This window comes from Gekko japonicus, unplaced genomic scaffold (assembly GCF_001447785.1).
Source record: "Gekko japonicus isolate JY-2015 unplaced genomic scaffold, Gekko_japonicus_V1.1 scaffold3278, whole genome shotgun sequence".
In the NCBI taxonomy this organism is placed as follows: domain Eukaryota; kingdom Metazoa; phylum Chordata; class Lepidosauria; order Squamata; family Gekkonidae; genus Gekko; species Gekko japonicus.
Window position 1 is genome coordinate 102,376 of NW_015172647.1, and position 12,750 is coordinate 115,125.

The following is a 12,750-nucleotide window of genomic DNA, read 5'->3' on the forward strand; positions in this document are numbered from 1 at the left end:
TCCATTTTCCACACTGACCTGTCTGACCAGATATACAATGCAGGTTGCAGCAATACAAAAATTTATTCATGTGGTAACACAATATACTGTACCAACTAAGCTTTTCACCCTTTTCCCAACTTTGTGGTGCCCCCTTTGGCCCTGGGGCCCTAAGCACGTGCTTAGTCTGCTTAATGGTTAATCTGCCCCTGGCTGTCACTGAGGTGCATACCTTCATTTAGGTAGGGTCGCCAGGTCCCTCCGGGCAACTGGTGAGGGGTGGGAGGGGACTCATCAGAAATGGGAGAGAGGCCCTGGCTATGTCACCGGTGATGTGGCAATGTCACTTCCAATGTGTACTGGAAATGACGTCAACACCCTGGGATGTCCCAGTGACGCTCACGCATTTGGGGAAAAACTCTATGGTCAAAATGGCTTCTGCCGTAGAATTTTTGCCCAAAGACCAGAGCATTGCCCAGACATCATAAACTGGAAGTGACATCATCACATTGGTGGCAACAAAGTCTGGTCCTTCCTCCTTCTCCTGCTAAGTCCACCTGCCAGCCAGCTGATCGGGGGCAGTGGGCAGGGCCCAGGGGTGGGAGATCCCCCACCTCCAGCGGGGGGCTGGCAATCCTACATTTAGGGTTGCCATGTCCCCCTGGCAGGGGATGGCAGGTAGCATTGCCAGATCCAGTTTGGGAAACTCCTGGAGATTTGGGGATGGAGCCTGGGGAGGACAGGGACTTCAGTGGGATATTGTCAGATTCCCAGTCAAGTTACTCTCAGCAACTCTCTCTTTGGCAGTGATAGGTTTATTGAGATGTATGCATGATCCAGAACCTCACTTGTGTTAGAACTAAAGCCTTTTGGCGGGTACAAGCTTAATATAGGTAAATCGAACAAAAGCCCCTTCCTTCCCGAAGCATACGTCATACAGACACGGCACACCTAGCGTTGCCATCTCAACCCAGTAGGAAAATATACGGCTTGGTTATCTACTGCTCAAGCTGGTACCAAAAAGCTTTCAAGGACACCTCTCCCTGGGAAAGAGGGAGAGGAGGTACATCTTGCAAGGAAAGCTGTGACTTCACTCATTCACTCCCCTCCCCGCAGGAATTCCCTCCCCCCATAACTATGGCAACCCAAGCAAGCGCAGCGAAGCAAGGTTTGACAGATATAATGCCACATAGTCCACCCTCCAAAGCATCCATTTTTTCCAGGGGAACCGATGTCTGTAGTCTGGAGATCAGCTGTAATTCCGGGGTTAGGGTTAGGGGTCTGGTCACTGGAGGCTAACATCCCTAGTAACATTTCATATTACCAAGGGGTACTCCAAGTTGGGAAATTCCTGGAGAATTTGGAGGTGGAGCCTGGAGAGGGTGGGGTCTGGGGAGGGGAGGGGCCCCAGTGAGGTGTAGTGCCACAGAGTCCAGTCTCCAAACAAGCCATTTTCTTCAGGAGAATCGATCTCTGTCGTCTGGAGATCAGTTGTAATTCCAGAAACTCTCCAGTCCCCACCAGGAAGTCGAATCATAGAACGTTAGAGTTGGAAGGGACTTTGGCAGGCCATCTAGTCCAACCCCCAGCACTCTGCGGGCGCACAGCCGAGAGATAGCCTTACATACCTACAACATACCCGAAAGATGGTTGTCCAGCCTCCACTTGAAAACGCCCAGCGAAGGAGCACCCACCACCTCCCAAGGCAGTTTGTCCCACGGCTCAACCACTCTTACAGTTTAGGAAGTTTATTGAATTCTATTGAATTCTCTCCACACCTTCCCTCCTCCCAGAGTCCTTCACTGCAGAAAAGTTGGCATATCAGGAAGAAAGGTCAGTTGGAACCCTTTTTCCTGACATGGTGGATTCCTAGGCACATCTGGTTGGCCCAACTCTCCGTGTGTGGCAGAACGAGCTCTGGGAGCCTTTCATACTGAGTAAAATTTTGAGCTATCCCACGACGAACAATATACATAATTATCAAAGAGATTTTCAAACCTTTTGGTCTCCTGCAGTGGGGTATTGATCAGGAATTAATATAATCCCGGATAATATTAATTATCAGCCACCCTGAGCCTGCTTTACGGGGAAGACGGGGCATAAATCTGATAATAAATAAATACATTAATTAATTAATAATCTGTACTATCGAGATCTACTATATTTTTGAAGTGTTATCACTTTAATATTCAGATGTTAGCAGTTTTTATAGTTTAACGATAACTAGTATTGTCATTATGTAATATTTGTTGTATTTACTAATAAAAAAATAGTGAGAGTCGTTGGTCCTTTGAAGAAACAGGAAGCTGAATTTGGTAGCTTTTAATTATTTTCTTTCTTTTTTCTTTTTTCTGAATAAATAACTTTTATTTATATAATATAGCGACGATTTACAGTAGCACATACTATTAGGAAACCACCACAATAAAAACAGATTTAAAAACACAAGAGCAATAAAACCAAACGGCTACTCAGTATGTAGCTATAACCTTAAAATTATCCGGAAGTGCCTTTTTCAGCTTACTATGTCTTTTCATTCCCTATATTCAAGAAAGGGAAACCAACGTTCCAAAAAATCTGGATGAAACTCTGGATTCTCTGCCAAGGATATAACTTCTGATATTTTGTCCATGACCAGGTATTCCCATAACTTTATTAAACCACATAATTGATGAGGGTTGTTTACTATTTTTCCAGTGCCTTGCCACTAAAGTCTTGGCTGCCACCAACATATACGAAATAAGATCTTTCCTGACATCAGGAACATCTATCCCCACCCATAATTTAAGCAAGACAAGTTCTGGCCTCATAGGGATACTGTGCCCAGTAATGTCATAAATCTTTTTAATAGTAACCACACTTACCTTCTAAGGCTGTGGTGCTATGCTCACTTACGTGGGAGTTAAGACCCCTTGAGCACAGGGGGACTGATTCCTATGACCGTTTCCCTCATGAATGTCTAAATGTGCTATTCCAGTTTGATATATAAACTGAAATAAGGCCCAAAAGGTAGGTGGTAAAAGTGGTAAGGAAAGGTAACGTTCTCGGGTCACTAGACCCTAAAACATACGCGGAATCATTTTATGGGTTTCATTCAAGTCAAATGTCATATATGGATTATTCTTGACCGCTGCTGTTTCTTTTAGGCGATTCATTCTATCGGGTGGCATCATGAGGGGAAGCAATTTATGTGCAGTCATTCGGATGGCAGTTTGACTCTGTGGAACCTCCGAAGTCCTAGCAGGCCATTCCAAATAATCATTCCACACGGTAAGGTTTGTGCGGGAGGATCGGTGCTACTTATACAAACCAAATTGTTTAGGAGAATATTTAGGTCTTCTTGAAGAATGTTTTCTAGGAACACTCCGAGACCATTTCCGCAGTAGTGAAATTCCCCTCACTGACGTTGTGCATTATGCGAAATTTTCCGCAGTAGATTTTCCCTCACCAGGCGCAAAACCAAAGTTTTCTCCTTCTTACTCGCTTACTCGCTTAAACGCAACTCGCTAAAACTGGGGGTTCCGAAAACACAGGGTAAGAAGGAGAAAACTTTGAGTTTGCGCCTGGTGAGAAAATATCTACTGCGGAAAATGTCATTTAACGCACAGTTTTAAAAACGTCAATGTGGGGAATTTCTCTACTCCAGAAATGGTCCAAGTATTGTCTACCCAGACTGGCAGTGGCTCTCCAGGGTATCAGGCAGAGGTCTTTCACATCACCTACTACGAACAGTCCTTTTAGATGGAGATGCCAGGGGGATTGAACCTGGGACCTTCTGCGTGCTAGGCAGATGCTCTACTGCTGAGCCACAGACCCTTTCCAAAGTGTGGTGTTGCCATCAACTTAAGGCAGCTTGGTTCAGCTTACTCCAGGCCTGTTTTATGTTCCCAGTTTACCCCTTATAACCACGCAGTAGCTGTGATCTGGCACTGATGGCTTGATAACAATAGAAATGGGGCGGGCAACATTTTCTGGGGGCGGACTGGTAGCCCCATGGAGTTGGAGCTGCTTCCTGTTACAAGGGACAGGGCAGGGTAAGAGACTACTTCTTTCATAAGATGTTCACTTTATCTCTGCCTCTAATTTTTTAAAAGAATCCAGTGGGGGACCCAAATGAGGTACAGAGCGCTTCAGCTGTTTCCAGGATGTATCCCCGGAGAATAACAATAATGCACCTTTAAGACAAACACATCATTCATATCTTTGCTTTGGGACCCGATCCAAGACCCATTGTGCTGGTTCATACATGAACACACGAAGCTGCCTTATACTTAATCAAACCCTTGGTCCATCAAAGTCAGTATTGTCTACTCGGACCAGGTCTCAGGCAGAGGTCTTTCACATTACCTCCTACCTGATGCTTTTAACTGAGGATGTCGGGGATTGAACCTGGGACCTTCTGCGTGCCAAGCAGATGCTCTGCCAGTGAGCCACAGCTACTCCCCATGCTCATAACTCGGTTTTCCCATCACTCGGGGGAAAGTCTTGTGTTTGAAGAGTTGTGCTGTGACAGGAGGGCCGTGTGATCTGTGGTAGCTCATTCACACCTGGGAACCCCCACACTCATCAGGTATGTGTGTGTGAACTGGCTTGCCTGTCCCAAAGTCTGGAATTTGAAAAGGAAACAGTTTCACGTGAGCCATTTTTTAACGAAGCTGGGAAGAAATCCACGCTGGTAAAACTCACTGAGGTCGAATCTGCATTTGTCTTTCCCACCGGTGTCCCAGCCTTCTGACTCCGTCTTCAAAAAATCTGTCTACGTTTGGTTTCGTTTTCACACCTCAACCACGCACCCTCCTTCCCTGGATTTCTGAGCATGGTAATGGCTGGTTCGCTGAGGGGTTGGAATCTATATGGTTGCCAGCTCTGGGTTGGGGGAATTCCTGGAGATTTGGGGGTAGATCCTGGGGAGGGTGAGGTTTGGAGAGGAGAGGGACCTCAGCAGGGTGTAATGATTGGGATATTTGGTGAATATAGGCCCCAGTCACACAGGAGGATTTGCCCCGCAAAGCAGACGGGTTGAGGGCGCATCAAACGGGCACAATCAGATGCCAACATCTGGCAAGCGTCGCACACCCGCCCCCAACCCGTCCCTTCCGGATGAAAACATGGATCAAAAAGGTACTAGGGAAAATGTAGTGCCTACCGGAAGATCCACAGCAAGGCCGGGCATGGGATCACAGACGTGCCGGTAGCCCGTGTTATTCGAGGGACTGCCGGACTGCGCATGCGCAACTGCCAGACTGTGCATGCCCACAAATACTCCAGCAGCCTCGGCTCGCCCATCTTTGCCTCACTTCTCCCGACCATGTGATTGCGCCGGACAGAATATGCGCAGCGGCTCGGGGGAAGCGTCTGATCCCAATGCCATGCTTTCCTTTGGTGCGGCTCTAAGAAGCCGCACTTCCGATGCGGCTTTTCCCGCCGGTGTGACCGGAACCATACCAGAGTTTTGCCCAGTCACAGAAGCGTAATACTGAGTGCTGTAAATAAATCCCCCAAGAAGTATATTGCAAAAGAGGCAAACTTACATTTATTCAAGTAGATCCAGTTCACGTTCAGGGTGCAGTCGAAAGGGGAGAGAGAGAAGCCTGATCTAAAGAGTACTTTCCCTATCACAAAGTTGCCAGCTTGTCCAGCATCATGCATGTGGGAGTATGAGGACATTGGCTGAATCTGCATTTGTCTTTCCCACCGATGTCCCAGCCTTTTGACCCCGTCTTCAAAAAAGCTGTCTACATTTGGTGTCATTTTCACACCTCAACAGTGCTAGCATACTTTTGCACGTCCACATATGTTTAGCGTCCTTTCAGGGCGGCTCCACTGTCATTGCACCTCTGCACTGCTTTAAAAGAATCTTCTCCAAACAACAGTCAAACAAGCATAGAGAAAGACCAGGTTGCAGCAGCATGGAACTAATTTAAAAATGCAAATGCAGATTCAACCATTGTCTCTACAGGCGAGAACTGCAGAGACCTGTGTCTCCATGGAAAGCCATGTGCAGCAAGTGAGGGATGTATATACAGGAGAGACCTGTGTCTCCGTGGAAGGCCATGTTAACGCAGTGAGAAGATTAAGGGAGGGAGAGAAGAGGTCAGAGGGCAACTCCAGGTTAATTCAAGGAGATAACACCCCCACACACTTAGAGTGATATAGCACCCCTATGTCCTGACATGCTGACTCGCTCACTGCAACAGTAATGGCCTGTTCACCCTCGAAAGCAGCTATTTCCTCAAGGGGAACTGATCACTGTGGCCTGGAGATTGGTTGTAATTCTGGGAGATCTCCAGGCCTGACCTGGAGGTTGGCAACCATAACAGATAACCTCTCAGTGCCCCTTTTCTCATGCTTTGGGTGACTGGAGTCACTGTATGGAGTATTTTGATCTCATAACAAATTGCCGACTCTTTCCATTCGAGAACTTAAGTAAAATCACTGCGTGAGCCAGTAGGTCAATTATATCTTTTGCTATTGCGGAAAAATAAGTTTGCCTTGTCTGTACTAACTTTCAAACTTTCTTTCAACAGGCAAAATTCAGCGAGATGGTAAAAAAGCTGAATCTTGTAAGCCAATTCTTAAAGTAGAATACAAGACCTGTAAAAACAGGTAGGTACGTTTCTTTTTCGTATAACGGCAGGGACAATTCTCTACAGCGGCCTGTTTCTGTTGCGATCAAACACGGTTTTTTTGCTACAGTGACTCTTCCGCTGTTTTGTCTTTCTCAAGTCTTAGAAAGTCAACGTTGCCTTCACTGATTTTTAACATTTTTATGTGAGGTCTACAGAAAATAAAAACAGCGGGACAAGTTTTTGAAAAGCGTTTTAGACTTTGAGATAGGCTTTTTCGAACACACTTCCAGGCCAGCATAGTATAATACTGGATTGTGTTGGAATTCATCGAGGAAGTTCTGGTCACATATTCTCACTCAGCCAGGATGCACATTGGCCTGGATCAGGGGCCCCCAACGTCTGGGGCGGTGAGCACAACCACAAAAATGGCTGCCACAAGAGGTGAAGCTAACCTCAAAATATCAGGTACTGCAGTGGTACGTGACTCTAATGGTAATTCTTCAACATTTCAGGCAGAAGTTCTGTTTACCGGTTACTCCTGGCCAGTCTTCCCTCTAAGCTGAGTTGGTGTAAGGTAGCTCACAATTTTTTAGCCTCCGGCTCACACATTTTTGTCTCGGCTCTGGAAGGAGGGCCAGAGCAAACTAATTTATGCAGGAGCCAAATCGCTCACTCACAACTTTAATGCCAGTAGCTCACAAGGCAGAATTTTTGCTCACAAGACTCCACAGAGAGGGAGCATTGCTCCCGGCCCAAAAGATGTCCGCTTAGCCTCAACTAGGGTCAGGGCATTCCCCGCCCTGGCTCCAACCTAGTGAAACATGCTCCCACTGGAGATCAGAGCCCTGCGGGATTTAATGCAATTCTGCAGGGCCTGTAAAACACGCTATTTTGCCAGGACTTTGGTTGAGGTGGCAGACACCTAAATACTTTGGCCTCCCCTGCCTATACTGCTTGGGTGAACTGCTCTTTCTAGAGATCGCCATGGCATTTGCTGAGTGAGTCCTTATACTTGTCAGCATATGTCCAGCACCAGAAGCACTCGTGGATATTGGAAATTGAAATTTTCTGCCATTTGTTGCTGGGTTTAGGAATTTTCACTTTGTATGTGTCAAACCATGCTTCGCTTTGCTTGCTTTGGGTTGCCATAGTTACTGGGAGGAAGGAATTCCTGCGAGGAGGGGGATGAGTGCAAGGAGAATGTTTCTAATTGTTTCTTTTTTAGTTTGATAAGTGCAGGATTGTTTTAGGTGGAGAAGCAGACAGTCTTGCAAGATATCCCTCTCCAAAGTTGTATGGACACCAAGTTACTACTTATTTATTTATTTGTTTGTTTGTCAAATTTATACCTTGCCCTCCCAGCTGAGGCCAGCTCAGAGTAAAACATATAAATTACAATTGAAACAGTTTTAAAACAAACTAAAGCCACCTAATATAATAAAATGCTAGTAAGCCATCTAATATAATAAAGTGCTAGTAATCATTATATTGTTTAACTTCACTGTGGGCCCTACACAGGAGGCCCTACACAGGAGATAGGTTATGTTTTTCTGACTTTTAAAAACTTTATTGTAGTCAGCCACCGCCGTACTATTATTAGTGGAACCGTGGTGGATTATCGTGTGTTTAACCCTTTCCTCACTTGCAGGGCTTTTTTCCCCGGGGGAACACACCAGAATGGAGTTCTGGAACCTCTTCGACAAAATTATTTTTAAAAGTTTAAAGGTTCACGAGTTTTCAGTATACGGATCTGTTGTGTAGTGAGTTCGATGCATCGAATGATCAGGAAACAAAGTGATACTCAGCACATGTTTACTAGTACACAACATAACACACAAATACCAGCCGGTCGGCCCTTGGTCCACCCACAGGTCCTATTGGAGGGTTTAAGCTTCCCGCCAAGTTCCTATTGGTGACCACTAGAGGTTTCAGGATCCTAGTCCCTATTGTCTCTGAGAACCAAGCCTGCTGGCAGTTAGCGGACATCACAGGATCGGAAACGTCATTTCCCTCTTGAGGGTTCCGGCACCTCCCCCCCGCCCCGAAGCCCTGCTCACTGGCCTTTCCCTGATCAGAATCACAGACATCCTGAGTTGCTTTCCCATCTGCAGGGGGGGGGGATACGAGTTCAATATATCTTTTTCCCTTTGGAGAGAGGAAAGTAGCTTGCAGGGAGTGATTTGCTTTGTGATGGCGAAAAGGGTTGGCATTCTCTGTTCATTTGGCTCCTGTGTTGTGGCTAGCTTGGGGTCCATTCAGACGGCTCTTTAGATCCACGCGAGGCACGATTGCCTCACGGATCTAAAGGTAATGTCCAGGCACAAACATCTGGGAAATGTCCCTCTTCCGTGGGCATCCCGTTTTGCCGCGCTTCGGAGCCGTACTTAAAAGATAGCACTTTAAATCTGGGGTTTTTGGTTACCTGTGGGACAACTGCGGACTTTCACCCGTCTGATTGTTCCAACGCGCAATCCTCCCGTCGGGGTGGTCTGACGTCAGACCATCCCGAGCGGGCACCATTTAAAAAAATCTCTACACATGCGTGGATCAACAAGGACGCGCTGTCACGTCTATGTGCATGCGCAGAAAGTTTTCTTTTAAAAAACCCCACCGCATGCCTCTTTCAACAACGATGTGCTTTGACGCCTATGCGCGATTTTTTTTTAAAAAAAAACCCTCCATGCACGCCTCCTTCAGTGAATGCCATCCAGACAATCCACAACGGTGGCAGCGTGCGGTAAGGCGATTCACCAAGGGGATGTCTGGTCATGCTACGATGGATTAAAAAGATCAGGATCAAATTCAAACTGGCATAATGGCGGGATTAGCTGCTCGTCTGAATGCACCCTTGGTCATGGGAACTTCCTCTCCTAAGCACATTTGTGCCCGTACAGGTCTGTTGAAGTCAGTGACCTGAGAAGAGGGTAACTCTGGATTTCACTATGGCCAGTCAGTCTCTCACACTCTGTTGCACCTAATGGTTGGGGGCTTAGAAGAACTGCTCGGAGGAGGACTGGGATACGAAATGAATGGTTAATAACAACACTGGAAAGCTTTCCCTCTTGGGTCTTCGTTATGTGCTGATTTGGATGCATAGAAAAAAAGTGTGTGTGTGTGTGTGTGTGTGTGTGTATGATACCCCTCCTTACCTCGTGTGTCTGAATACACTATTTTTGTGTGTATACTTGTTCTGTGAGGAACTTTAACACTGTCCTTTATGTGACAGAACAGCAAAAATAGCCAAACAGGAAGATCACCATCGTCAGTTGAAAGATGTAACTCCGAGGGCAGTTTTTAGCTGGGAGATAATTCACTCTGTTTGAAAATTCCTTCCAAAGCTGGTGTCTGTTAAGAAAGATTCCAGTACTCTTTTTTTTTTAAATCCCTGGAGGGATATTTTTTTATTTTGCAAATACTACAAAAACTACAAAGAAATATTAGGGAAGGGGCTACAACTAAGGATAAACGAAAGCAAACCACACTAAACTAAAACCCCAAGAGGAGGAGATCTTTTCACTGTTAGTAAAAATGTTAGTACAATTAGTTTTAATATCACAATATACTCGTAGAGTTCTTGCTTATAACAATTTGTTATTTATATGTTATTTTGTTAGTTGTTATGAGATTCCAATACTTATGAGTGCAACTGTTGCTTAGCAGAAATCTTCTTTTAATATGGAATCAAAATGTATGTTCAAATATTTATGTGCAAGAGAGGTCGCAATGCACATGTTTAGACTCTGTGATCTCATCCGTTAAAAGACACACTAATAGACTTATTTAGGGATCCATGCTAGTCTGATGACACTTGTTGTGGACTATAGAACTCAAAATGGATTCCACTCTGGACCGAGAGATCTCACATAGCCTAGGAAAATCTTTTTTTTTCCTGTTCAAAAGATCTTTGGGCAAAAATATCAGTGCAGAGGTGGCACAATTATCACTCATTTTTCATTCTTCTTTTCAATATAGCGAGCCTTTTATAATTTTTTCTGGTGGACTTTCTTATGACAAGCCTTGGCGAAGGCCAAGTCTAACAATCATGCATGGAAAAGCAATTACAGTGCTTGAAATGGATCATCCCATTGTGGACTTTTTAACGCTTTGTGAAACGCCATACCCAAATGGTGAGTGTATGCTACTGTTTTAGCCTGACAGTGAATATTGCATTTGTACTCACAGTAGAACAGAGAGCTGAAAAATAGCCAGGTGTTAAAGACTGGTCAATCACATGTTTTGATACTTTTACAGTTCAATCCTAAATGGAGTTATACCTTTCTAATTCCATTGAAGTCAGTTATTTTTAGAAGGATGTAAATCTGTTTAGGATTGCACAGTCAGTTGCGTGAGACATAGGAGATGTGAGAACTTACAGGTAGATCCAGGTGGCAATTGTCATCCCTAGCACAATAATGTCACCTTTGGCAACCCAGAAGGGACATCATCATTTTGGGTGTGACACTCTAGCACTCACCCCAAGCTCAATTATTTAACCATAGAGTTTTGTGTGACTGCTAGAGTGGTATCTCATTTGATGAAGTCACTTCCAGCTCACTCCAGAAGTTGTGTCATTGGAGATTGGGGATGATTTTGTCATTGGGCATTGGGGATGACAGTTGTGTCCCCCCCCCCTCAATTATGCCCTTATTGTGTAAGGGTTTTTTAATCTGCCCAGGGTTTTGCAGAATCCAAGATTTTTCAATTCCTTATTTGTATAAATGGATCTTTTTGTGTCTCGTCCAGAATTTGGGATACTAATGTTTTACTCACTACATACTTAGTACTAGGCTGTTACCCCGTGTGGGTGCCTCATTTTTATAGAGCATAAAAATATTTCTGGGTGATGTTGGCTCCACACAGCTGTGGGAACATTTGAATTGGCTTCCCCTGTGGGTTGGTGGGATTGTGTGGTAAGTAACTTGTGCCACCTCCCACCTCCCTGGTAGCTTGCACATTCTCACCCCAGTAAAAGCTTGTTCAGTGTAAGCTGATGCTGCTTCTAACCTGCATAAATACCACATTCCCTGTGGTTAACTTGGGATATACTAGAATGCATTGAAGCCATACTTATAACGACAACTCCTCACAGGGTATTGCATTAGGTTTGTTGCCGAAGTCATGTGCAGAGCCCCTCAAAGATGGATGTTACATCTTCACCCTCTCTTTTATAGGGTCACAATAGCTACCTGGAGAAAAAAATGTCCTGTCCCTTTAATAGCGAGGTTTAATGTGTGGAAATAGACAGTGAACGTTTCTCATGTCATGGAAGTAAATAACATCACCCAGTAAATAAAATCTCATTAAGTCTTTATTAAAAGGACAGGACATTTCCCCCCCTCCAGGCTGTGGGAACTCTACTCTTTTATTATAATTCTAATTATGTAACACAGAGAGAAAGAAAGCTAATAGTATTTCTGCCTATAGCAGTGGTATGAAAGTTTCTTACCAGTGCAGTCGTGATTATCAGTATATAAATGTCACAAAAGATCACACTTAATAATAATGTCGTATTTTCCTATTTCAAAAACTGTTTTTAGGATTCTCTCAGAAATACTTTTATTTTGTGATTATGAAGAACTATATCATTTGGATCTCATTTAGCTTAACGTCCCATGTCTCTGATTTTTGTGCCTGATTATTGGTTTGTAGAATTTCAGGAACCGTACGCTGTTGTCGTACTCTTGGAAAAAGATTTGATTGTCGTTGACCTGACTCAGAGCAAGTAAGTACAAAACCCATGTGCTATCACTACTCATGTTAGAAAGGGGTTCCCCCCCCCGCTTGTTTTAATCAGTTTTGTAAATATAGAATTTTACCTTTTGAATAGTTCCACTTTTTGCCAAGTATTCTTCCTGGCTAGAACAAATGCTTTGCCATCTGCAGAATTGTAAGATCACTGTGAGGGTAAAGCCCCCTGGCCCTCCAATGTGTTCTGGATCCTGCAAGATGCCGACGTCTACAGGAAACAGCAGCCGGTCTTTGCCTCCTCCCGTCCCCCCTTTCAGAGAAAGACTTTCCCCCCATGTCATCCCCCCCCCTCAGCAATCTGAGTCGTCAGCATCTTGCAGGATTCAGAACACATTGGAGGGCAAGGGGGCTTTATTTACATTCAGGGGTCATTTCCTGCGGGAGCGCACAGGAGTGGAGCTCCAGCAGTAAGGTACAAGCTCTCCCTCCTCTGTGAGGGCAGATCTGCGCATTC

The 12,750-nt window shown here is 44.9% G+C and overlaps 1 protein-coding gene across 1 annotated transcript in view; it reads left to right on the top strand.

The window, feature by feature from the left end:
* Positions 1-12,750, top strand: part of STXBP5L (syntaxin binding protein 5 like) — a 130,369-nt gene that overhangs the window by 66,804 nt on the left and 50,815 nt on the right. The window contains exons 8-11 of the mRNA XM_015421720.1: positions 3,126-3,249; positions 6,507-6,585; positions 10,521-10,675; positions 12,198-12,270. Coding sequence (XP_015277206.1) covers positions 3,126-3,249; positions 6,507-6,585; positions 10,521-10,675; positions 12,198-12,270 — 431 coding nt within the window. The remainder of the gene's footprint in view (positions 1-3,125; positions 3,250-6,506; positions 6,586-10,520; positions 10,676-12,197; positions 12,271-12,750) is intronic.